This window comes from Elephantulus edwardii, unplaced genomic scaffold (genome assembly GCF_000299155.1).
Source record: "Elephantulus edwardii isolate Elephantulus edwardi_28Jun2011 unplaced genomic scaffold, EleEdw1.0 scaffold00005, whole genome shotgun sequence".
NCBI lineage: Eukaryota > Metazoa > Chordata > Mammalia > Macroscelidea > Macroscelididae > Elephantulus > Elephantulus edwardii.
Genome location: NW_006399755.1, coordinates 30795468 through 30823066, shown reverse-complemented (window position 1 = coordinate 30823066; position 27599 = coordinate 30795468). Strand labels below are relative to the sequence as shown.

The following is a 27599-nucleotide window of genomic DNA, read 5'->3' as shown; positions in this document are numbered from 1 at the left end:
AGTGGGTGTGTGGGGGGGGGGGTGTAAAATACTCAACTGAGCTTGTACTATAATATCAATATTATTGAGAGTATCTGCTTTCCAGACTGAAGTGATTCATTCATTATTCTAGTCATTCTTTAGTCCTTTGTAACTTGTGGTAATTATGTCTGTCTTTTTTTTTTTTTTAATTACTGTTATTTTTGTGTGTGTGTGTGTGTACCATCAAATCGGATCTGACTGGTACAGGAGGAGATTGTCCCTCCTTCTCCCGCAGAGCATCTGGTGGATTCGAACCATGTACCTCTGGGATTGCAGTGCAGCTTCTTGCCACTAGGCCACCAGAGCTCCCCTATGTCTTTCTTTTTAAAAAAAAAATGTATAAAAATAAAAACTTGAAAAGGCAAAAAAAATTCTATCAATAAGAAATGGTTAACTGCTCTTTGAGAAATTTTCTATCAGTGAGAAAATGGTCACTGATTTTAATATACTGCTGTCCTATATCATGGGCACTATCAGGTACACTGACTACTTTACCTGACTAGATTCAGAGTGATTATATATTATTTCCTTTTTCGATCATTATTTATTTCATAGGGCAAGAGGATAGGCTAGGTGTTTCACAAAGCAAATGGATCTACACAAAACTGAACCAAAGCCTTCACCGTATTTAAGCTCCAAATTGAAATAATCAGGTGCTATTAAATATTAGTAAAATTATAATAACTTTAAATAAGTTCAGGATAATTCTTTAAAAAATACTCCCATTTCCAAGTAAACATTTTCTTTCTAATAAGTGGGCTCTACTATTAAACTTAGTTTCAGCTTGAGAAATGCTGAGTGAGTTCTTCCCTTTTCATTTTCCAATTCCAGCTCTCTGCATGTTTCATTACAATACTTTGCTTTGTCTTCTCAAGCTGCCCTTTGAAATTTTACTTCAGCATGTCTTCCCTTTGCTTTGGCTTCTCAATGCTTTTGTACAATTTTCAGAGACTCTTCTTGAAATCCATTGTGGGGGGGTTTTTTTTTTTTTTTTTCTCCTATCTTTGTAATGTCCTTTTGCTCTCTCCACACCTATTTAACCAATATGCTGGAAAAATTGTTCAAAAACCTGGCTACATGAAGAAGAAGAATCAGGATTAAAGGAAGACTCATGAACAATTTAAATCATGGAGATGGAACAACCTTGCTTGCTGAGAGTGAGGAGGGCTTGAAGTGCTTGCTGCAGAAGATCAAAGAACACAATCTTTGATATGGACTGCATCTCAACAACAAGAAAACAAAATTGTCACTACTATACTGATAGGCAACATCATTAGAGATAAAGAAAAGGCAGATTGTCAATGATTTTCTCTTATTTGGATCAACACACTTGGTACAGCAGTCAGGACATCAGAAAACATAGTATATTGGGAAAGTCTGCAGTCAGGGGCCTGTATTACTCAAGAGTAATCATGTTAGTTTGAGGCCTAATGTGCACCTGATTCAGGCCAGGATCTTTTCAATCACTTGCTGTGCATCTGAGAGCTGAACAATGAATAAGTACACTGGAAAACAAATAAGGATGACAAGAGTATAGATGTCTTTGAGCTATGATGTTGCAGAAGAGTATTGTATATCCCACTGTTGTTATTGTTGTTGTTGTGTGCTGTCAGTCAGATCGGACCCATTGCTGACCCTCCAATGGGTTTTCAGAGGCACTAAATCACATGGGAAGAGACTGCCAATCTTTCACCGGTGGAGCAGGTGGTGGATTTGAACTATAGGCCTTTGGGTTGACAGTGCAACTTCTTCCACTAGGCCACCAGAGCTCCCATAGATGGCCTAAAGAACAAACATATCTCTTAGAGAAAGTACAGCCAAAGTGCCCTTTGGAGACAAAGATGACAAAGATTCATCTCATCTTATATGTGTTAGATATGATACTGGAAGAACTCAGTCCTTGGAGAGGGATATCATGCTTGGAAATGTGGAGGATCAGTGAAAGACAGCAAGACCCTCAACCAGGTGGACTGACAGACTGACTGCTGCAATGGGTTCAAGTATGTCAGAAATGACGAGGATGGAATATGAGAGTTCAGATCTGTCAATCATAGGGCTGCTATAAGTCATACTTGACTCAACGGTACAGTAACAACAACATAATCAAACTTAAGATAATTAAATTGCAAAATTCCATTAAGGCAAAGGGCCCAACTTACTATACAATTCTATCAACTCTACTCAGTTGAACACAGTACTGTATAGTACCAACTGTCAAGTTGGAACCAACTTTTATAGCTGACATCCAAGCAGGTTTTCAGAAGTTGTAAATAGCACAGGAAGAATCTGCTCATCTTTCTCATGTTGAGCAAATGGTGGATTCGAACCTTTGGGTGGGGAGTCCAACTCTTTGCCCTCTAGGCCACTAGAGCTCCCCTGTGCTAATATGAGCAGGATCTAAAAAAGTCAACATAAAAGAGATATTTTATAATTTTGATAAATTTACCAATAATATTCTTAAAGTTCTTAGCAATTAAGCTGCTTCTGTGAACTATGGTTGATTATATAATTACTAGTCCTGTAAGAAAATCCACTCTAAGATTAATGGGAATGAAAAAAAGAAAAACAGTATCTTCATTTTATACAAAAACTAAAAACAAAATCTGCCATACTTTCTTCTGATATTTCTCTACACTTCAGTTCATGTATTTATTAACCCTCTACATTCCTCACCTTTCTGATTTGTGGCCACAATCTCCAACCCAATGCAATCTCCACTACACTTCAAGCTCATTGCCACAGTCACCAAGTCATGTCAACCCACCTGGCTGAGTCTTCTTTCTCTTTAACCACCTCTCCCCCTCCCAAACATGATGTCCCTCTCCAAGGAATAACTTCTAACATGCCCAAAATATGTGAAACGAAGTTTTACCATCTTGACCTCCAAGAAGCATCATGGCTGCACTTTCTCCAAGTCCTATCTGTTTATTCTTTTGGCAGCCTTTGGGATCTTCAGCACTCTACTTCAACAGCTCAAAGGCATCAATAATTCTTCTGTCATATTTAGTTGATATCCAACTCTCAGATGCACAGCAACTGAGTCAGGCACACACTAGTCCTCAAACTGACATAATTTCTCAATAATTTGGAAAGGTCCCCCACTATAGACTATTCCATTGCAATACATATCCTGATCTCCTCATTGATGATACCAAGTATATTGATTGTGGATCCAAGAAAGTTAAGTTACTGACAGTCTTCTTCTTTTCTCTGTTCATCATGATGTTCCCTATCAGTCCAGGGGCAAGGATTTTTCTTTCTTGACATCGAAATACAACCCATACTGAAGGCTGAAATGTTTAAGCTTGTGCAGCAAGTGCTTCAGGTTCTTCTTTCGGCAAGCAAAGCTGTATTATCAGCATGACAAAGGTTATTCATGAGTCTTCTTCCAATCCTGATACCAAATTTTTCTTCAATATCAGTATGTTGCTGTGGTTGTTATGCACCGTCGAGTCAGAACCAACTCATTGCTGGCCCTCAACTAGGTTTTCAGAGGCTGTAAACTGCAAGGGAGGAGACTTCCTATCTTTCTCCCACAAAGCAGCTAGGGGACAGGAACCGTTGCAGCATAGGTTTTTATCACTATGCCACCAGAGCTCCCATATATTCGTATAATTGAAGACAATAATTCAAGTAGCTAGACTATATGAAGAATGTGACATTAGGTTTGGAGGAAGGTTTATCAACAACCTACATTGTGCAGATGACAAAACCTTGCTTGCAGAAAATTTAAAAGATTTGAGGCACTCAAAAAATCAAAGACTACAGTCTTCAATATGAATTACATTTTAACATCAAGAAAGTAAAACTCCTCACTACTGGACATCATGAAAGATGGAGAGGAAAAAATGACGTGAAGTCCTCAATGATTTAATTTCACTGGATCTACAATCAACACTCGTGATAGCAGTAGTCAAGAAATCAAAAGATGTGCTGCTTTGAGAAAACCTGCTGTCAAGGACTTTTGGTGCAGGTGAAGAGTACTGCATATACCATGGCCTGCCAAACGAACAAACAAATCTGTTTAAGAGAAAGTGTAACTAGGGTGCTGCTTAGAGACAAAGAGGGTGCAACTTCATCTCATACACTTTAGGCATCTTGTTAGTAGGGGACAGCCCTTTGTAAGAGACATCATACTTGGAATAGCAGAGGGTCAGGAGAAGAGAGGAAGACCCTCAACAAGATGGTTTATCTCCTTGGGCTTGAGCATGGCAGTCTGTGATAGTGATGTTGGATAGGACAAGGTTTTGTTCACAGTCACTTTGAGTCACAGTTGACTCAATGGCACCTAACAACAACACGATGAATACCCACTTACTTGATTTTCTTTAAAAAGAAAGCACTTCTACAACTGATGTATTAAACAATCAATCACACATCAAGTCTGACACTAGGGGAAGATTATATGGCTATATTTGAAAAGACAATTTTTTTCCTTCAACTTGAAGTATTCTAAGAAAATCTATATGCTAAAATATGTAATTTCAAGAAATTTACTACAGACATTCAAATACTCTAAATCAATCTCAATAATTTCAAAGCACAGTAGGATCTCAATCTGAGGAAAGTTTTAGGAAAAGAACTATTTATTCTGAAAAGTTCAGGCATTCATGTACGAGAACAAAGTAAATTGATTAAATCAGTTCTATAATTTTATATAAATAAATCTATAAAGTAAGGATAATACCACCAAAGAAAGAACCTAGCTTCAATAGATTAACAAAAAGGTTGGGTTTCAAAGATAGAAAATTCTCGATAACTTAACTGGAAGAATCCCAGTAGCATATTAAATTCCTTACACTCTCATTTAAAATGGGAAACCCATTTCTAAGCATATGTGCATATATACCTTAGCCTCTTCATGCCTGCTTGCCTATCCCACAGAGAAGGAAGGGTATTTAGTTAAGCATATGTTTGCGAATGAAGACAGGAAAATTCCAACTTAAAATCCAAATATTTTACTTGTTTAATTCTGGTATCTTATTGGCCCATATGCTGCCTCCTCCTCACAGTATGGTACCCTGCACATTTTTTATCCTAGTTTTTTACTTCCTTTTAAAGTATATCAATAATACCAAGCAGACAGAATTGAGAAGAAATACAGTATGAATGAGAAAGCAGAGCAAAACTGATGACGATTTAAATGAATACGGATAAACTTGCTGAAGATATTATGTGCTCCATAAATGCTTGTTGAAATGTTTTGCAACTTAAAGTAAAACACTTATCTCTTCCCCTAATTAAGAATCTTCATGAGTTCATTATCACCACCAGTTCAGTATAATCTAACAGAAAACATCTGATGGTACTTTTAAATGCTCAGGACAGCAATTCAGAGTCAATCTGCCTGACAACTACTGCAGCAGGAGAGATAAATACTAATGAACACAGAGAAATAGAGGCACGTACATAAAGTGTTGAATCCACTATGTGATTAAATAGATTTGTTCTTGCCCAAGACCAGCCCTTAATTCAATGCTGAGAGGTAGAACTTGCTCATAGCTGATCCTCTGTTGGGTTTCTGAGGCTATAAATCCCACAAGAAGGGATTGCTCATCTTTCTCTTTAGGAGTCACTGGTAACTTTGAACATCAGAGGGGTACAACCTTTGGGTTAGCAGAACAATTCTCTAAAGACAATGCACCAGCGTTCCTAAGGCCAACCCTACTTCTAGATTTTCTACTGAGAACCCATTTATGTTCTTTCTCCCATCCCTTCCTTTTTGGTTTAAGTTAGTTGGATCTCAATTTCTATAGTTTACAACTAAAAGAATAATACTGGGAGAGATGATTCCTGTCCAGGACAAGAGAAAATGAATACTTATTAATTAATACTTATATAAAGAGCAGTAATAGTGCAATGGTTAAGCACTTTCTCCCTACCTTTCTTGTTTTCATTTGTCCTTCTTTCCTCTTCCTATCTTCTGAGTTTTGTTTTTGAACAAATTCACTTTTTGGCCTTGAAGATTGATTGTTCTGAGAAATATGTTCCTAATGGATGTTACTGATTTACTTACAGGCCTACCTATTGTTTGGATAAACAGTAGTCCCTGGAGGTGGGCTCAACTCCAGCTTTGAAGTCTGCCTAAGTAAGGACTATAGTCTTGGCAGTTCCTTCTTCTGCCCAGAAAGTCTCTTTCCTCTTTGACTCTGAATTTTGTTCTACCTTTTTTCCTCCACTCATAATGAGACTTCCCTGGCTGTGTTGGTCGGATGGGTCCAGAGTGGTAGGTGAGCATCAGCTACTGCTGGTCTCCAGGTAATGAAGGCTGTGCTTCATGTGATCCATCAGTCCTTTGGTTTTCTTGGGACTTTAAGGATTTCTGGAAGATTTTCTTTTAGAATAAATAATTAATAGAACCATTGGGGAAAATGCTACCTGGGAATATGACCATGATTAGTTAGAGGCAGTATCTTAATAAAAATGGAAAACATGCATTCTTACTACTTTTTAATATAATTAAAATTTTAAATATACCAACAGAAGATCAAAGAATTCAAAATCTGAATATGAAATTAGTTCATCTGCTGGATGGAAACTACCTTACCTGCATTGAAATAAGAATGAAATCAATTAGGCTCCCAATTCCACAAAATCCTACAGTACAAAACTTTAACAAACCTACAAAAGAAGGCAAAATTATTAAAAAAGTTTGAAAAATCTTAGAAACAAGATTTTTAACTTTTCTATTAAACCACTGCATATACCACAGATTTTTAAAGTGAAAAATATAAAATGTACATTTTTAAAAATCAAATCTTCATCTGAAAATATGCTAAACTTAAATTTTTACACTGAAAAGTTGAGAAAATACTTAATTCACTCAACAAGAAAATATTAAGATATGAAAAAATTAAATGTAATCATCCAAAATTTCTTGAGAAATGGCCTAAGAAATTTCCAAGCCTCAATACATCAGGATTATAGGACATCTTTTAGCCCTAAAATCTTTATTTAGATTTATTACACCAAGAATCCAAGTATCAACATGCATTTACAGTAGAGAGGTTAAGTATTATCATGTCCATATAAAATTAATCAAAGAAAAATATTAACCCTGTCATAAATATGCAAAATCTAATTAACTCAATTACCTTGAATTTACTCAGTTTTTTTAGATTTGTTATGTGCTGTCACATCGCTTTTGACTCATGGCAACCCCATGTATAGCAGCCCTGAGACCTGTTCTATTCTGTGCCAACTTTACTGTCCCTGACACACCTACCCTCATTACCCCAGTCACTGTATCAGTCCATCTCATCGATGGTCTCCCTCTCTTTCTCCATCCCACTATCCTTCCAAGCATGATGTCCTTCTCCAAAGGATCAGTTCCTCCTTGCAACAAGCCCAAAGTATGTCAGACAAAGCCTCAGAATCCTTGCCTCCAAGGAGCAGCCTAGTTTCCTCCTCTCCAGGACGAACCCGTTTATTCTCCTGACAGTCCATTGTATATTCAACACTCTTCACCAACACCACAGCTCAAAGACATCGATTCACTTTCAATCATTCCTACTCATTGTCCAGCTCTCTGATGCACAGCAAGCAATTGCAAAGACTATGGCCTGGATCAGGTGCACTTCAGTCTCCAAACTGACATCGTTACTCTTCAGTATTCTGGAGAGGTCCCTGACAGATGACTTTCCCAATGCAAGTAGTCTTTTGATTTCCTATCTGCTGGTACCAAGAGTGCTGACTGTGGAACCAAGCAACACTAAAGCTGTTAATAATCTCAATCTCTTCACCACCTGGAGTCAGTCTCTGTGTGTGTGTGTGTGTGTGTGTGTGCGCGCGCGCGCGCCTGCTGTCTTTAACAAAATTAAAAATTCTGAACCGAGTATAGCATACACTTATGTCCTTAGTGCCAACCCAAGAGTTAGGATACTAAGTGGAAAATAAAGCATAAAATCCAGGATTATATAAAGACATAACCCAAATTAGGATGATCAAATTAGAACAGACAGATTTGGAGGAAATAGGATGAGTAATCTTCTCTTCTTTATTTAAACAAAATCATTCAAGAATCCCACTTGAAATAATGAAATGGTGCAAAACAAGAGTCTTCGTGAAAGGGTAGCTCTGAGTATAAACTACAAATAGATGCCAGCTGAAAACATGTTAGACAATGAGATCACCTCTTTCATACAATCTGGAAATACAACTTGAAATATGTAGTTATATTAGGTGTTCTTTATCTCATTAGCATTAGACATAAAGCACAACAAAAGCACAGCACATATTGGGAATAATATAAATATGATATAAAAGTTTGGTTTTCCTTTTCTTCAAAACATTTCTTACCTAAAACAAGTTTCCATTTGACAGATTCCAACTTAAGGCAACCTTGTATGTATCAGAGCAGAACTGTGTACTATGGACTTTTCAATGGCTGACATTTTAGAAGTAGACTGCCAGGCCTTTCTTCCAAGGTGCTTTTGAGTGACTGTTAACAACCATCCTTTGTTAGCATCTGTGCACTGAGTAAGTCGTTTTAAACAATGCTTCTCCCTTCCCATTCCAACCTTTTAAGAGCTTTAAAAAAATAATTACATATAGCTGTGTTTACTTACAGGAGAGCATTATGCTGAATAAACTAACTCAGTTCCATAAGGACAAATACTATATAAAACCATTATTGTTGAATGAATATGAGGATCCAAGGGGTGGGAGGGTATAAACAGAGGGGTGAGACTGGGTGTTGGGGGGGTTGTGTTAATCACAGGGTCATATAATTTGATGGGCTGGGGGGGTTGGTGAAGAAAATGGGAAAGTTCTTGTGAGGAAAACAATGTATTCTAACTGTATAAACAAACCAGTTGAAGAATAAGAATAAGGAATAAGGAATAAGGAATAAGGAATAAGGAATAAGGAATAAGGAATAAGGAATAAGGAATAAGGAATAAGAATAAGAATAAGAATAAGAATAAGAATAAGAATAAAGAACTACTCTCTGCCTTGTTATCTTCTGCCATCCTCATCATCCTTTTTTAAAAAAAATTAATTGTGATTATAATGAACCTTTACAGTTAGATTTTCATTCATTCACTGTTGTACATTTTACCATCTCTCCCTCCTTCCCCATCCCACAGTTTGTTGGTTTTTTTAATTTTTTATATATTCATGCATTGTTGCACAATTACCTACCTCAGCCCTCTCCCCAGTCCTCTTTGTAATGATGTGCCTCTTATTCTGGGCTGTTGTCGTACATATAATGCCTAATCATATATTCCTTTTAAACAATTCTTTCCTTCATCTGTTCAAATGCACTCATCATCCAGACAAATATATAAACACCCATGTTTATTGTTGAAATTTTTTGTGATAGTAAGGTGGAAGCAACCAAAGTGCCCACCAGCAAACAAATGGATAGAAAAACTATGGTATATCCATACAATGGACTACTTTGCAGCACTGTAAAACAATTAACTCGTACAATATTACACAACATGGGAGGGAGACATCATGTGAGTGAAATATCTCAGTCACAAAAGGACAAATACTGCATAGCACCACTGTTATAAAGCAGGTCTGACATGGAGAGTTGGGAGGAGAATAGTATAAGAGTAGAGAGATCATTTAAAACTTAGTTTAGATATTTAGTTAGTTTAGTGGCAAGAGCTGTGCTGTAATCCCAAAGGCACCCAGTTCAAATACACCAGCTACTCTGCGAGAAGGTGAGCAACTCCTCCCATGTGATTAAGTACCTCTGAAAACCTGCCGAAAGATCAGCTATGGGTCAGTCCTGATTCAACTGTACACAAAACTCAGGAAAACTTTGTCTAAGATCTCCAAAATTAATTTACTGCAATATCTACACAATGGGGGAGGAGCCTGTCCTTCATTCTCAAGAGAGTAGTAATATTCCATGTTTTTATTTATTAGTATATATTTTTTTCTCTTCCCTAATTATTCTGTGAGTAACCTGAAGTCAAGGTTTTGTCATTCTCATTATTATTAGTATACTATCTTGTACAAAAGAGGCACTTGACTCAATTACTAAAGAGAAAAATATCAACAGGAAATTATCTTATTTGCAAATAAACATTGATCAAGTTAAATGATGCAAAACAGTACACAATCTATAGTTCCTTTATTAAAATCTGTATCAACTATTATTCATGTAGAGGTTTAATTACTTGAGCATCAATACCAGGGCTTTTTTTTTAAATGTTAAGGGATTTATGAACTATCAAAAGTAGACTGTTTTAATAAAAAATATTACATTCAATCTCTTTGTACAGATACTATTTACTATCTTCTTACTGTTGAAAAAATATAAGGTGAAGATTTTTATACAATTAATGTTCTAAAAAGATGTTACTACTCAGAAAATCAAAAGACAAAGTACACTGGGAAAATATGCAGTCAGGGACCTCTCCAGAGTACTGAAAAGGGAAGATAACAGTCTAGAGATTAAGATGTGCCTGATTCTGCCATGGTCTTCACAATTACTTGCTATGTACGCCTCTGAGAGCTTGACAATGACTGCGGATGACAGAAAAACAATCGATGCCTTTGAGTTGTGGTACTGTAGGACAGTCTTGAACATACCATGGAATGCCAAGAAAATAAACAGGTCTGTCTTGGAGAGGGTGAAACCAAGTTTCTCTTTGGAAGCTAGGATTTGGAAGCTTCTATCTCACATACTAAGGACATCATCCTCGGAAGAGCAGGGGGACAGCACAGCAGAGGAAGATCTCAGCTAAGATGGATTGACACAGTAACTGAGGTAATGGGGGTAGGTGTGCCAGAGTCAGTGAGACTGGCTCAGGTCTGGGCAGGCTTCAGAGCTGATGTACATAGGGTAGCTATGAGTTGCAGGAGACAATAAGGCATATAACAACAAAAAGAACAATCAAGGTTCATTTTTATACTGAACCACTATTATTGTGGATATATACTTTCATAACACTATACTGCCTAACGACTATATTAATAAAGCTCATATTTAGGACTTAAACTTTCCATTTTAAAAGCACAAATTAACAACAGGATTTAGTTAGATATAAGGTAAAAACAACAGAGAATTTTGTTTTATATTTCTTGTTTCAATACAAGTTGTATCTTGTAATATTTTTCTGCTGCATAACTGCATCACAGAATGAAGATTATTTTATATTGAAACTGTTACCCATTAAAATCACAAGTGTTCTATAATGATTTGTTATTATTTATTATTATTATTACTATTGCCTACACCTATAAAGAAGAGCTTTCAATTCTTAGAAAAGTACAACTTGCAAATCTATTTGTCCCATAGTAAGTGATTATCACATTCAACTTGGTTCAAACTGGTACCTTCAAAGTTGATGAGACTATGATAACTAAAGGTTTTTAAAGATTTGGGCATAAAGAGACATAACACTGTTATTCTCATAATTTTAAAAAGATTTTAAAAAAATAAAAAAAGATTCCAAAATGAATATCATTAGGAAAAGAGTATTCTTCCTCTTAATTGCCTCCAAAATAGCTATTATCTTTGAAAATACATAATCTTTTAATGCTACAGATGGGCAAATAAAATATGCTAGTTATTGCATATTTTAAAAAAAACCAGATGTTAACACACAGTTAATGCAGAATATTATTAGAATAAGAGTTTAGAATAAAAAAGACTTCCAGCTGGAGCAAGCACTAGTACACTGAGGGATAAATTAAAAGAAATAAAAACCAAATATACATACACATACCTATAGACTAGGAGCAATTATGTGCTAAAAGCAATCTGAGATACCAAGAAAAAATTATTTTCTAAAATCAAATTTTTTTTAAGTTTGTATTTTTTCATTGTGATTTGATAGCAGTTTCAAAGCACATTGTTTTTTAATCAATGACTCATGCACATCTTTTTTCAGAGCATTAATTAAAATATTCACAATGCAGATTATCAATTAACTCCATACTGTCTTCCCCTTCACCTGCATTAATAAGTATTCATCAATTAATTTTCTACTCTTCCTCCTTTCCCTCTGTGGTAACTATCTTAATATGACTCTGTGTGTAAACCTTAGTTTGGCTTTCTAAAATAGTAGCCTTTTACATCCATAAAATTTTATTCAATTATATGTTCATTCCCTCACTTTCTCTTGATACTCCAGGACCAATGATATAATGAAGTATTTTACCTTCAATACTAAATTCCTTAAGCAAAGATGCACACCTTCATAATTTGCAAACTTATTATATTCTCATAAAAATTCCAATTAATATAAACAGTACTAATTGTATGAAAAACAATATATACATACATATATATATCCACCGCTTTTCATAACATGAAGAAAAAAAGGATTATAAAATAAATAACATTTTTTATCCTAACTACTCAAAGCATTACACTCTCTAGTTCAAATTATTTTACTAATAGTAATAATTTTAACTGAAAATATCAAAAATTTTTAGCCTCCACTACTTAGTAAAATTTAACAGTAAAATAAAAAAGAATTTTTAAGTTCTATCAACAATGTAATTTTTACATGTTAGACTAATTTGACCTATAAAATAAAATCATTAACACTAATTTAAATGTATACAAGTAGGGTTTTTTTATGTGCCATCAAGTTACCTGCATCTCATAGTGACCCTATGTACAACAGCCCTAAGCCCTGCTCTATCCTGTGCCAATCTTAATGTCTCTGATACACCTACCTCCATTACCCCAGTCACTGAATCAATTCATCTCATGGAGAGTCTTCCTCTCTTGCACTGTCCCTCCACCATCCCAAGCAAGATGTACCTCTCCAAGGACTAGTCCCTCCTTGCAACATGTCCAAAGTACGTCAGACGAAGCTTCAGAATCCTTGCCTCCAAGGAGCAGCCTGACTTTACCCTCTCCAGAACGAACTCATTTGTTCTCTTAGCAGTCCACGGTATAGTCAATATTCTTAAGTAAGTTATTGGTTTAAAATTTTTCAACCTTTGAAAATATAAAGGCAATCTTCAACACCATAATTTAATATGCTACCTTAATTCCTCTAGCTCCAACACCCCCCCAAAAAAAGCAAAATGTTCTTACATACATTTAAACTCAAAAACCCAACAGAATGAAGAGAATAAGAGACTAGACATTAAGAACAAAAAATTTGGAAGCTGTAGAGCAATGGACAGTGGATGACAGGTGACAGATAAGAACTCTGAGAACACTGAACCTCAAAACTAGCAGCCAAAACATTTGCTAAATTAACAAACACCAGGTGGTTATAAGAAGAAATTAAATTATCCCATTTTTTTTCTCTGTGAAATTTACACTAGAGTACAAAGTTAAATATTTAAAATTAAATCTGCAAATTTCAGAACCTGAGCCTCAAGTGGAAAGATTCTCTTTAACTTACACTGATAATAGACTGGAGTAACAGCAGCTAGAGCAAGGCAGCTCCTGCAGGAAACTAACATTCACTAACCAGAGCTGTTTACAGTTTCATTTGGCAGAGGAAAAATTACATTGTAAATGCCAACATATTATCATTCACTACAGTAAGTCAAAAGCATTACCTTACATTATATGAACATGACAGCCCATCTGACACACATTATGGGTAATTAAGATAAAAAGTCTCTCATTAAGCAAACATTTTTTTAAAAATCTACTATTTACCATAGAATAAAATATTCTAAATAATTCTACTACCTCCCTTTCCAACCCTTTAAAAACCTTTAAAAACTCAGCAATCTTTCTAAAAATGACATAAAGCCCTGTTTGCTTAAAAAGCAACATCCAAATAGGGTGTAGGATATATTCTACCCATCACTTTACCATGTTACTTTCTCATGAATTTAGTTTCTCGTTTCATCTATCTGCTCATCCATCATCCGTCCGTCCGTCCGTCCGTCCGTCCATCCATCCATCCATCATCTAAAAAGAGATTCAATACGCCGTCCCATTTTCCTTATGAATCAGGGTGAAGTCTCTCTCAGGAAGGAGTGATAGGGAATGGCAAAGGACACATTGACAAAGGAGATTAATCAGAACTGGCTTTGACAAGCACTGTGGAAATGGAACAATTAAAACAGACTTTCAAGGGGGAAAAAAAAGAGGAACAAACTGGGGGGGAGGGTAGAGAAAATAGTGCAACAATGAATGAATGGAAACCCAAAATCTCTGTAAATGTTCATTAAAATTAATAAAATTTAATCAAAAAAGAAATAAAGACCAAAATTTAAAAAAAAAGAAAAGTAAAAGAAAAAAAGAATGTAAAGAGCAGATTAGGCACAAGGAAGTAAACACAGAGGAGAGCATAGACATCATGTGAAGATAACTAAGGAATGGAGGAGCAAACACTAAAAAGAGAGATGTATTTCCTGTCACAACAAGGAAAGAGTGTCCCATCCAGTCAGTACCTTGAATTCAGAGTTCTAGTCTCTTAAAGTGTGAGAAAATACTTTGTCAATTAAAAGCATCCATTTGTGGTATTCCTATTACAGAGGCACTGAAAAAATAACAGAGGATTTTAATTTTTTATCTTTACTTTTCTGGTTAGCATAAGTGTACCAGAAGGTCCTTGGAGCATGAGAGAATAAATCAATAAATACTTTTATCATAAAACAGTAAAAAAAAAAGAGAGATTCAGAACTCTCTGTATTTTCTTTATACTTGAAACTGCTCTGAAAAAGTGTTCTTTTCAAAAAAGAAAAGTGTGTCAGATTAAATAATTTTCATCTGACAGCTCAAAAGCCTTTAGAGCACACCACAGGTTTATCTGTGTAATGGAACGATGTGGTTATTATAAAGAATGGCATGGAAGTCTCGTTACACTGTCATTCAGTCAGTAATCCTGAATATTGCATCAACCTCCTTTCTTGCTTACTCTGCCCCTAGTTATTCTCCAGTCTAAATCATTTTCAACAATTCTTCAATATTACCTTGTTGAAACAGAAATCTGACCATGACATTCTCATGTTTAAATATTCATCTGAAGTGTAAAGTCAAAATTCCATAGTAAGACATTCAAAGTCTTTCATATTTCTGACCTACTCATCTTGACAGCTTCATCTCCTAATATTGTTCTTCCTACTAGGAGGAAAAAAAAAGTCTAAGGTCATTGAGTTGATTCCAACTTATAGTAGTAAATCCATTAATTATAAGAGTAGAACTGACCCATAGGGGTTTTTTTGGGTGTAATCTTTATAGAAAATCACCATTCCTTTCTTTGGAAGTACTGCTACTACTACTAAAAATAATCAACCTTTTTTTTTTTTTTTAAGTTGGGCAGAAATGATATGTGCCAGATAGGGGCTTATACTTCCTAAATCACAGACTACATTATCCATAATTCTTTCAACACACATTTTCTTTTAAAAATCATACTCCTAGGGAGCTCTGGTAGCCTAGTGGCAAGAAACTACACTGCAATCCCAAAGGCACACAGTTCAATCCAGATGCTTTGCTGGGGAAGGGCAATCTCCTCAAGGTTGGGGGTGGGGGGGACCAAACAAACCATACTCCTGTACCTGTGTACATGCTGTTCCCTTCAACCATCTCTTCATCCTTTAAAATCTAGTACAAATTTCATCTCATCTGATAAATCCTCCCTCACATTCCCAGACAGACTGAATTAGTCCCTTTTCTGTGCTCTCATATCACTGTTATGGTTCCATTATAGTGTTGTATCATAAACTGATCTAGGATTGTAATTCTTTTATTTCATATTTTCTTCTTAGCCAATGTGAACAGTGATCTTACTCATCATTTCCACTACTCACAGATAAAGTCTATCAGCATGTAGTAGACACTGGAGAAATGTCAGATGATGGAATAAATGAGTTTACTTATCCCATATAACAGAGTTCCAAGTAAGGCCATAAGAAGCATGCCTCCTACCAACTCCAAAGTAAGATGCCTTTTTGACTCCTTGTGGCAGTAATACAGAAGGAGTAAGTTAACTATCCCCTAGCTAGAAAGCAGAAGATTCAAACTTTAAATATGCTCAGAGAGGACTAACACAGAGGCTTGGTACTACATAAAGCATGATCTCTGGAGCCAGTAAATGTAGGTTCAAATTCAGGCCATTTGCTGAGTGTCCTTGGTTAAATCTCTTAATCTTGTGACCATTTCCCTATCCATAAAACAAGGATAACAACAAGAATGTCACAGAATAAAGTAAGGCCTTTAGGGTCAGTAAATTCTTTAACCATTTGATGACACTTTCATAACCTGTTAAAGAAGATAAAACTTAGAGAGTTGTAAGGTTTAAATCAGATTAGGCATGTGAAAGTATTGTTTAAACAAAAGCTACAGACAGATGTATATGTTTTTATAATCATAACTGTGATAAATGTGATGCTTATAGCTAGGTGGAAGATATAGAGGAATGATGCCAATGTAATAAAATCCTTCTGGCAGCCACAGCTATGATTCTACCTTGTTCCAAAAAGAGTAGTAAGGAGAAGTATATACATTCATTCATAATACATTTACTGAGTGCCTACTGTGTGCAAACACTGGCAATAACAGTTCAAGTCAATTATCTTACGTAAAAGCCTACAATACATAGCATGTGTTTTCCTAAGAATGAAAAGGGAGGAAAGTAGGTACTTTTCACCAAAGCTGAAAAGTAGAACTATCATCTAGGTAATGTTGTTGTTGTTGTTGTTGTTATTGTTGTTATGTACCGTCGAGTCGCCTGCGACTCATAGCGACCCTATGTACAACAGCCCTAAGCTCCGCTGATTGATTCTGAATTCATCTAGGTAATACTCACAAAAAAATGTCAGTCATTCCAATCTAGTTACACAGAACTTCGACATTTTAATAACATGCAGATTTGGTCTCTCAAAATATATACATTTAACCAGAACACAAGTTCCGTAAGTTTGGTGTTTTTTTTCAAATAAAAAATACTCACCCAAGGCTGGGTATCCAAGATAAAATCGATCTGCTCCCAACCATCCAAGAAAAAGAGACAGGGCAACTGCCACCTTATATGAGTAGCCATTTCTGCACAAAATTAAGACCTGAGGGTCAGTATCAAATAATCCCAACATATGAACATTTCAGCAAACAGAACTATTAATTATTATTTATTTGCTTGTTCATCATTCTTCATTCGATTAATGTTCTTTATGTCTAGTGTATACTAGGCACTGTTGTAAGATCTTAGTCTATATTAATGAACAAAACAAAGATCCCTCTATGCAGCTTACAATCTAGACAATACAGCAATAACCATATGTGTATTTTAAAGTGTAAATCATCCAATGTTAGAGTACAGAGGAGATTCAAAATCTCAAGCATATATATATAAGGGACAGATTGTACTTTATTTTTTCCTTTATTTTATTAATTCTTTTAATTTTATATTGGTTTGCATACAAAATTCATACACATTGTGTTTAATTTATATATACTGTATTTCACACATTCCTTTATTTAAATTTTGCTTCATAGAATCATTCCCATACATTGTGTTTTACAAAATTAATCACCACTGATCCATTCCCACAATTACCCCAACTTTTCAGGTCCCCACTGGGTCTTTTCTAATTCCTTCTACTCCTCACTCTGCCCACATCACTCTTCAGATTATACTTTTAAATGGAATAAGGGTAAGTCTCAATGAGAAAGTGATATTTGAGCAAAGAACTGAGAAGGTGCCTAAATTCATGCCTAACCACTGAAGGAAATGTCCCAATCAAATAAATGGTCCAAAGGCAGTATAACTCTCATACTGGAGTACAGTCAGAAGGTGCAGGAGGAAAGAACACTAACAGGAGATGAGCTTGAGAGGTACTGGAGAGAAACAAGGGATACCTATATCCACACTGTAACTATGACTTCTTTGCTAAGAGAAATGTAAAGCTGTTACATGATTTTAAGTAAAGGTGTGACATAACCTGGTTTAGATTTTAAGAGAATCACTGATGTTGTATTGAAAGCAAGATTACAGAGGAGCATTTGTCAGCTACTCATAATAATGTGGGACAAACCTCAAAATTTAGAGGCTAAAGATAGTAAGCATTTATTCTCACAGCGGCAGATTACACAATAACTAATGTTGGCTGGGTGTGGCTAAGAGAATCTGCTTTTAGTTGAGGTTTTGCTAAGCTAAGATCCAAATTATGGACTCAGTTCAAGTAAGTGCCAATTTAAGTGTTTCTTTCTAGGGCCAGACTAAAGCAACAGCAACTATTTGGACAAGCACTTTTCACGTTTCAGAAGCAAAGAACAAAAGAAAAACTAAAGCCACTAATACATTTTAAGGCTTTGTCTGTGCTTTTGTCACACCTTCTAAAAAGGCCAAATCAAGGCCTATGTTCAAGTCCAAAAGCAATGGAATGGGAAAGTACACACTGTGTAGCCAGTGGGGAATGAGAGGGATAAATATTTGCTGAACAAATTCAAATTTTCAAGGGGACAAAAGCTAGAAGATCATTACAATTAGTCAGGTGACAAACAGTGGGTTGGCCCACAGTGAGGGATAGAGAAGGACATAGTGAAAAGTAATCAGATTCTGAATAGAATGTGAAGTATAGTCAACTGGCCACATTGATATATTATCCATAAAGTATGAAACAGAAGGAATAAAACTCTACATTTTATGCAGAAGTAACCAGAAGGATAAGCTGTGGAAGAGTCAACAAAGGTTATATCCTGGAAGGAAGAGTGGGATTTCAGACTTAGACGCTTTGCTTAGTTGTGTGTTAGCACAAAGTAGCAATGTTGCCATAGTGAAAATAAAAAGCAAACTAAGAAGCCCTTTAAATTGAGAACATTCTTTACAAGGTAGTACCATCTGTCCTACCATTCCAAACTGATAATTTCTACATGCTGTCTAATATTACCATTTATCATCTGCATCTAATACAAAGAAGGAAACCACATTTTCAAAATGCCTTTAATGTACAAATGGTGAACAATAATTATTAGTGCTCTTTTAACATAAAAGTGCAAAATTCTTTACTTGCACTTTAGAAATCCTTAAAATTTTAATCAGAAGTTTTCATAATTCACTTGGTAGCATAAACTGATCTGAACTGGCAGAGAATGAAGCCACTTAGTTATACTCTATCTCAGCTCAACTCTTCAAAGAATCATAGTTATTAACAACAAAAATATATTTGCTAAAAAAAAAAACAAACACTTTTTGCAACAATAGCAAAGTTCAACAAAGCAGCAAACAACAAACGTTGATGAGGTTGTGGAGAGATTGCAACTCTTATTCACTGCTGGTGCGAATGTAAAATAGTACAGCCACTATGAAATGCTGAATGATGCTTTCTCAAACAGTCGGAAATAGAAATACCATTTGACTCAGAAGTTTCACTACTGGAAATATACCCTAAAGAAACCATGGCTCAAATTGATATATGCACACCAATGTTTATTGCTGCATTATTCACAATACCAAAGAGATGAAAGCAAACAAAGGGCCCATTAACAAACAAATGGACAGAAAAACTATGGTACAATCACACAATGGCCTATTACACAGCACTGAAAAACAATAAACTCATAAAATACTACACAATATGGTGGATCCTGGAGGACATTATGTTGAATGAAAGATCTCAGTCACAAAAGGACAAATACTGTGTAATACTGCTGTTATGTAACAGGACAGACATGGGGGGTGTTGGGGAGAGAATGGGAAAAGAGTGGAGAGATAATGAACATTGTAACAGAACAGATAAGGGGAAGAACTGTCCAGAAGGAATATATGATTAGGTATTATCTGTATGACCAGCAATCTGGAACAAGGGATACATTGCTAGCTTGGCTGAGGGAGGGGAGGAAGACGTTCAACAATGAAAAATAATTATTAAAAAATTTAAAATAAAAAAATTTTCTACCAAAACAAAAAGACAAGTTGTATTAATGTAGAATATTCCCCACAAGTTAATTATTTATCTCTTCACTTCATCTTTATCATATAGGCAAGTAACTTGAAAGTTTAAACTTTAGTAATATACTTACACATTTCGGCAAGATATAGGCTTATAAAAACCAACTTCATTTCCAGTAAAATGTGTTTCATTGCCACTGAAATCTTTACAAGTTATGTTGGGTGCTGGAAAACACAGAACTGGAGGGGAGAAAAAAAAAATCAAGAAACATAACTTTTATTTTTTTCCTAAAAAATAAGCAAACTTGCACAATACATAATGAAATTACCTGCCCGTATAGCATCTGACATGAGGCTCTAATTAATTAGGAAAAAACTACAAATTCATATACAAGATTATTGTTGTTGTTGTTGTTGACTGCCTTCAAATCGAGCATGACTTCTATCAACCCTATAAACAAAAGGCCTGAAGCCCCTCTACAACTATCAACATTTATCAAAGTTCATAGAGTTTCTGCAGGCTTGTTGCTTAGGAGGTGAATGCCACTCCTGCATATACAAGATAGAAGCAATATTATATACAGAACTCATAACATTCAGTATATAAATTGCCACACTAGGTTAGACACGTAGCTTTATCTACTATTTCTGGTAAAAGTGACAATGGAAAACACTGTAAAATATTACTGCTCTTTATTAATCTCAGGGGTGTTTGGATGGTACAAAAAAAGCACTTAGCTTGAAACCAAAGGTGGAGAGTTCAAGTCCAATCAGAGGTACCCAAGAAGGTAGGCCTGTTGATCCAAGTGTAATCACTGAGAACCACACGGAGCATAGTTCTACTCTGACTTATAAACACAAATATCATGATTGAGAATCAATTCAACTGCAATTATTTTTCTAGTTTATCTCAAGGATAAAGAATATTTGCTAAGTTTGTGTTGGGAAATCATTGGGTGATTTTTCCACTACTTTAACACTATCTGAATTTGTATTTCCAGTTTATATCTAATGGATACCATAAATCAAGGCTCGTTTTATTTATTCAAAATATATTTGTTTCTTCATTTTCCCTAAGGTTTGGTTGTTTGTTGTTGTTATGTGTCGTCGAGTCGTTTGCGACTCATAGTGACCCTATGCACAACAGCCCTAAACCCTGCTCTGTCCTGCGCCAACCACACTGCCTCTGACACACCAATCCCGATTACCCCAGTCAGCGAATCAATCCATCTCATAGAGGGTCTTCCCCTCCTGCGCTGTCCCTCCACCCTCCCAAGCATGATGTCCCTCTCCAAGGACCCGTCCCTCCTGGCAACATGTCCAAAGCATGTCAGACGAAGCCCCAGAATCCTTGCCTCCAAGAAGTAGCTTGGTTTAATCCTCTCCAAGATGAATCTGTTTGTTTTCCTGGCAGTCCATGGTACATTCAGTACTCTTCTCCAGCACCACAAGGTTTGGTAGGGTATATTATTTCAGCGGTTCACAATTCTGATCTTTATTCATATTCCAGATGACAGAGTTAAAGGAAGTGTATGACGGTTTAAAATCAGAGGCACTTGATGTGTGTTAAAATTGAGCAATCTGAAAGAGCCCTGGTGACAGAGCAGGCTAAGTGTAGGACTGCTAACTGAAGGTCAGCAGTTCAAATGCATCAGCTCTGTAAGGGAAAATCTTGCAAAGATTTAGTCTCAGAAGCCCAACACATAACTGACTAAATTGCAGTGGCTTTATCTCCATTTTAAAGTTTTAACATGGAATTACTGCTGGTTTTTAAAAAGTTGCCCTTTCCTGACAATAATTCTAGTCCTGATATTGTCATAACCATATAATCTAAAAACATTTCTTTCCTCTTAAGGTATGGCAGATACAGAATATCATAATCTGTTCTCAAAAAGTCCTTTTTACTATCGTCAAACAAATGCAAGTTGTGATACATGTGTACAAAAGGTCTTGATGCATGGCATCAATAAATCTTTACTATGAACCTCTAGAAACAGACATGATTAAGGAAACAATATTACTAATAGGTTACCAGAAAAACTTCTTTTGGTGCTGTCCTAGGACTGACTGTAATAAAATGAATGGTATGTACCTTGGACCAAAGATATAAGCCCCATTTAAGTATTATTTACTTATCCTTGCCAAATTCTCAATTCAAGATAGTCCATCTTTAACTACCGTGATGGTCTTTCAGACAATTTCATATTTTGTAACCTTTAGTTATGGCTCCAATGATACAAGAACATATCCTTGATTGCCCAGCAGAGTGGCCAGTCATTCGGTGACTGTTTCCCAGTCCTGATAGTGTCTAACCTCTATTGCATTTATTTATGCAGATTGCATGATCCTGATCTACAACAGAAGTTAAATTTATAGATCTTACTATGTGCCAGACATACACTCTTCTGAAGAATTTATAGCCTCATAATGTAAAGAGTCAGAAGTTTGGAATGAGAAATGCCCTTTTCAGAACCTTGGCCTCCTTCTGAGTAAAACTGACACTAAAGTAACCTATCGCAGGACCACAGTGGGAATTAAAGAAGATAAGAATCTTAAAACTAGACCAATATGCAACAGCCAGACAAATAGAGAAAGGACTAAAGGTGTCAAGGAGTTTACTTGGAGCCACAATTAACACCCACAGAAACAGCTGTCAAGATTTCAAGAGTATTATTGCATTGAATCTTGTCAAGAATCTCTACAAGGCTAAAAAACAGGGATGCCAGTTTAAAGGGTAAGATATGCCTGATTCAAATCATGGTATTTTTCAACAGCTTCATATACTTGTGAAAGCTGAACAATAAATAAGGAAGATCAAAAAATAATTGATGCCCTTGAACAGGTCTGTTGGCAAAGAATACTTAATATACCATGGATTTCCAGAAGAACAGACCAATCAGTCCTGGAAGAAATGCAGCCAGAAGACAAGCAAAGTGAGATTAATTTCACATATTTTGGCTATGTTATCAGGAGCGTCAGAGGAACACTCTCAAGAAGATGGACTGACGCAGGGACTCTAACAGTGGGCACAGCAAATATTGTGAAGACGGAACAGGAGAGAACAAAGTTCTGATCTGTTTCACATACAATCACTACAAATTATAGAGCTGACTTGACGACACCTAACAACAACAATTAAGTATCTACAACAGTGCATAGCGTATGTCACTGTTAGGAGCCATCAAGTCAACTTCGACTCAGTGACCCTATCTATGAAAATCAAACAGATCTGAACCTTGCCCTATCCTGCACCGTCCTCCCCATCTGACATGTTTGAGCCCATTGTTACAGGCACTGTGTCAAGCCATCTTGTTGAGTGTTTTCCTCTCTTTCAACTCTCCACCTTTCACAGCGTAAGGCATCAGATAGATGCTAGAGCCCATGAGGGTTAATGGTATGTGTCAATGTTAATGTTTGGCCAGGCTAATATTCAGTAGTTTGGCAGATACCATGTGATGACCTCCTATTTTGTGATCAATTAGTTAAAAAAGCAATATTCTTGGGAGTGTGGCCAGCCTTCAGTATATAAATATTTGGGAAAGTTCACCCTTTCTTGACCCTATACCATTCTCATCACTTTATCTCTGGTTTTTGGGACATGAGTCTGGAAAGAAGTCTCTGTTATGTCATCACAGTTGTTTTCCAGTCAATCTAGATTTGGGATTTATTGAACAACCTCTTGAACCAGCAGAGATTTCCAGCATACAGCTTAATCTGTAGGTTTTAGCTCATAGCCCCTTAGAGCCACGTGAACCACCGGAAGTCTTCAACCTATTGCCTGACCCTTGGATCTGGAACTTAATCAGCCCTGACACCTGAATGAATCATTCCTCATAACGGCATGACACATTATTATCTCATAGTGGCCTAATGAATAGAGTTGTGTTGCCAACCCAAACACACGCAGTTCTAATGCACCAGCCACTCCATGGAAGATGTGCAATCTCCTTCCGTGTGATTTACAGCCTCTGAAAAGGGGCTGGAGGATCAGCTATGAATCGGTTCCACCTCAATGGCACAAAACAATAACAACAACATATCTATACACTTCAGAGAAACTAAGACCAAAACAGTGTCAGCTCTTCCTTTAACATTTCAGACTGCAAGGCTTTCATGTTTTTAGGTGAATTTCAGTAAATGCTTTTCTGTTCATTTAACTTATCAGTTTTTGTTCTGAGAAAATTCAAAACTTTACATAATAAGCTAAGAAAAAACAAAATTTAAAATTTTATGTGAGTGGAAGTTGGCATTTTCTAACTAAGACTTCACCGTTGTTTTTTTTTTAATTATATTAATTTTAATGAACATTTACAGAGATTTTGGATTTCCATTCATTCATTGTTGCACTTTTCTCCCCACCCTCACCCCACCCAGTTCACTCTTCTCTTTGAAAAGTAAAAGAAAAATTCCTTCATTGGTACTTTTTAAGGCAAGAAAAATAAATTGAGAAGAGCTCTGTGAGTTGAGCTGTTAACCAAAAGGCTGGTGGTTAGACCTGACCAGTCACTCTCCAACAGAAAGATAAAGGAATCGGGTTCTATGAAGACATGCAGCCTTAGAAATCCAATGGAGGGGGAAAAAAACCAAAACAAAACAAAACAAAAACCCCAATGTTTTACTCTGTTCAACAGGTTTGTTATGGGTCATAATTGATTCATAACAGTAAAAAGCAAAATGATGCCATGAGAGGATTCGATGATTTTAGTACCCTATTGTTGAGTTTACTGAGAGTTCAAATGACACTTTCCTATACAATTTATCTACTCATTTGTATTTGATTATCTACTCAATGTATTCTCTAAGAAAGAATTTACAAGAAAAGCACAGATTCAATAAAACCAAGATATTTAAATGAGTAAAAATATAAAATGAAGGGGAAAGGGAGTGTGAAGAAATACTTTTTATATTAAAAACTGAGATAAAAGAAAACTTTGTAATTGAAGAGCAAATTCAAACCAAAGCTACCTGTTCGATAATGCAAACGGTTTTACACATCTATTGTGAAAATGTACAACTCACTTCTAAACAACTGTAGAAGCTTGGTTTGTTTCATAATAGGAGTATAACATAAAAGAGAATGCCTTTCAACAAGAATTTTGTTTATAGCCAATATACAACAAGGGATTGTTTAGACACTGCCATTAACTAATTTTATTAATCAGTGGCATTTAAGTTTACAAAACAAAATGTCTATGAATGATTTCTTGAAAGCAAATGACTTGTAAATCTTGACTCAATTAAAAAAAAAAGAACATCTGAAATCCATTAGGTGGGGGAAAGAAAGACTTTAACTAATAGGGTTAGCAAAATTGAGTATTTACTTGCAGAAAACTGAAACAAAACCGAGACCTCATACCAAATACAAAAGCTAACCCAAGATGGATCAAGAACCAAGGCATAAATACTTATCATCAAAGAAAAAATCAGGACAAACTTTAGCATTATCATCTATGGCATAAAGAGACTATCACACACAAATGAAAATGCACAATTAATAGAGGATAAACTAGTTGGGTCTGTGGGCTGGCCTGGGGCCTTGGAGTCTCCCTCCACTCTGGAAGTTGGCTGGAAGGCTGACATCTCAGTGGTGGTCATCTTGGTGGCAGTGAGGCAAGAGAAGTTTATGGGGTCCTTTTGGTTGTGTGTTATTGTTCTTTTCCTCCTTCAAAAGTGGGTGGCCTTGAGCCTTAGACTAAGGGTAAATGTGGAAGCCTGCTCAAAGGTATGACTTTAAAATCCTACAGGGCCCTATTCTAAAATTTATTAATTTTAGAAGAATATTCTTTTAATGACACAGCAATCATTTGTCTATTTCCTGTACAGAATAATGTGGAGTTACTGTGATGTTGAACACTATTCCATAATCGTGTCAAATACCATAATGGTTACCCACTATGTACAATGGTTGGATGAGCTTCCAGATTGATTCACGTTGGGAAGCAGGAGTGGCACTCTCTGTCTAAACTAGATGCCTCTGTAAACTTACAAACTCTCATAAATGTACAGAAATTATGTTAATTATAGAACAGTTCCGGTCTTTTGTGCTAATGAGTCATATTCAACTCAACAACCCTTAACCACTGCTAAACAAAACTAGTGCTGTTATATCTAGAGGAACATTCTTCCACTTTGCACATCACTCTTTGTCAATGTGCTGTATAAGGAAACCTGGGTTCGCTATGATGCTAAAACCTTGTGCCATGGGGATATCAAATATCATTATGGTTTCCCATTGCGGACAGATTTTGGTGGAACTCCCAGTTTTAAAACAGGTTGGGAAGCAGGAGTGGCATCCACTTCCTAAACTGCATGTCTCTGGAAACTCTATCAACTTGGAGAAACAACAATAGCTATGGAAAGGCTTTAGGTCTTTTTTGTTCATAGAGTCAATATGAGTCATGCTCGACTCAACAGCAATCAACAACAACAAAAACAAACTAGATAGAGAATTCCTAAAAAGTAAACCATTATGTACCTGGAAAAAAAAAAAATCTCAAAAAGAGAATCCATAGACTTGGAAAAATATTAGGCAAAGACACATTTGACAAGGGATTTAATCAAAATTATAGAAAATTCCAACAACTCAATATTAAAAAGATAACCAAGATGGACTTGACACAGTGACTGCAATAATGGCACAGGACGGCACATGGTTCAGATCTGTTGTTGATAGGGTGTCTATGAATCACACTAAACTCAATGAAACCTAACAACAATAATTACAAAATGGGCAAAGCATGAATAGACACCTTACCAAAGAAGACATTCAGATGACCAATAAAAATATGACAAAATGCTCAATCAAGATCATTAACCCTTAGAGATACTAATCAAAAGTACAATAAGATATCATCTTATATGCACACTGCCACCTACTCTCTACACACACACCCCCTCCCCACACACCCACCCACCTAACCCACCCCTGCAACAATGTTGTTTATTGTTTTCAATTCAGAACTGGCTCATAGCTGAGCTTACAGCAGATTTTCCGAGGCTATAAGTCACACAGGAGAAGACTGTCTATCTTTCTACCTGAGTAGCCAATGAATTTAGGTCACCAGAGCTCTCTTCCAGCTGCAACAGCAATGCTCATTGGAGAAAAAACAAATGCTAGCAAGGTTGTGGGGAAGACTGGAACTCTCAAACACTGCTAGTGGGAATGTAAAATGGTGCAACAATTATGAAAAGAAGTTTAGGGTTTAAAGGTGGGAATAGAAATACCACTTGAGCCACCAACGGCACCGTTAACTATAAAGGGTTGTGACACAAACTGACATACAGATACCTACCTTTACTGCAGCATTTTTTAAAAATAGCAAACAGATGGAAACAACACAAGTGTCAATCAACAGATGAATGATTAAAGAAACTATAGGCCACTCACACAAGGAGTATAATGTAATACTGAATGATAAAGAATTTGTGATAATCACTGCACAGTATGAATGCAGCTAGGAGAAATTATGCCCCGTGACAAATCACTCATAAAGGGGCAAATATGGTATAAGACCAAGTTCTAGAAGGCTAAGATTTAGACACAGAATCAGTCTGGGAGGGTTAACAGGGATGGGAAGGGAGGTAACAGAAGAAAATTTAGTAAATAGGTAAGTTGAGTGAAGGGAGAGGGAATGTACAAAAAGGGGTTGATTAGACATTTAATCAATTAATAATACCACTGATTCCACATGCAAGCAAGGTTTTACTGAAGATTATCCAAAAATGACTGTAACAGCACATCAGCAGAGAACTACCAGAAGTCCAGGCTGGGTTTAGAAGGGGTCGTGGTACTAGGGATATTGT

General features: G+C 36.1%; 1 protein-coding gene across 1 annotated transcript in view; it reads right to left on the bottom strand.

Moving 5' to 3' along the window:
* Positions 1-27599, bottom strand: part of LOC102872464 (TM2 domain-containing protein 1-like) — a 50949-nt gene that overhangs the window by 8244 nt on the left and 15106 nt on the right. The window contains exons 3-5 of the mRNA XM_006879775.1: positions 19928-20036; positions 16860-16951; positions 6569-6642 (exon numbers count right to left, since the gene is read on the bottom strand). Of these exons, the coding sequence (XP_006879837.1) occupies positions 6569-6642; positions 16860-16951; positions 19928-20036 (275 nt within the window). The remainder of the gene's footprint in view (positions 1-6568; positions 6643-16859; positions 16952-19927; positions 20037-27599) is intronic.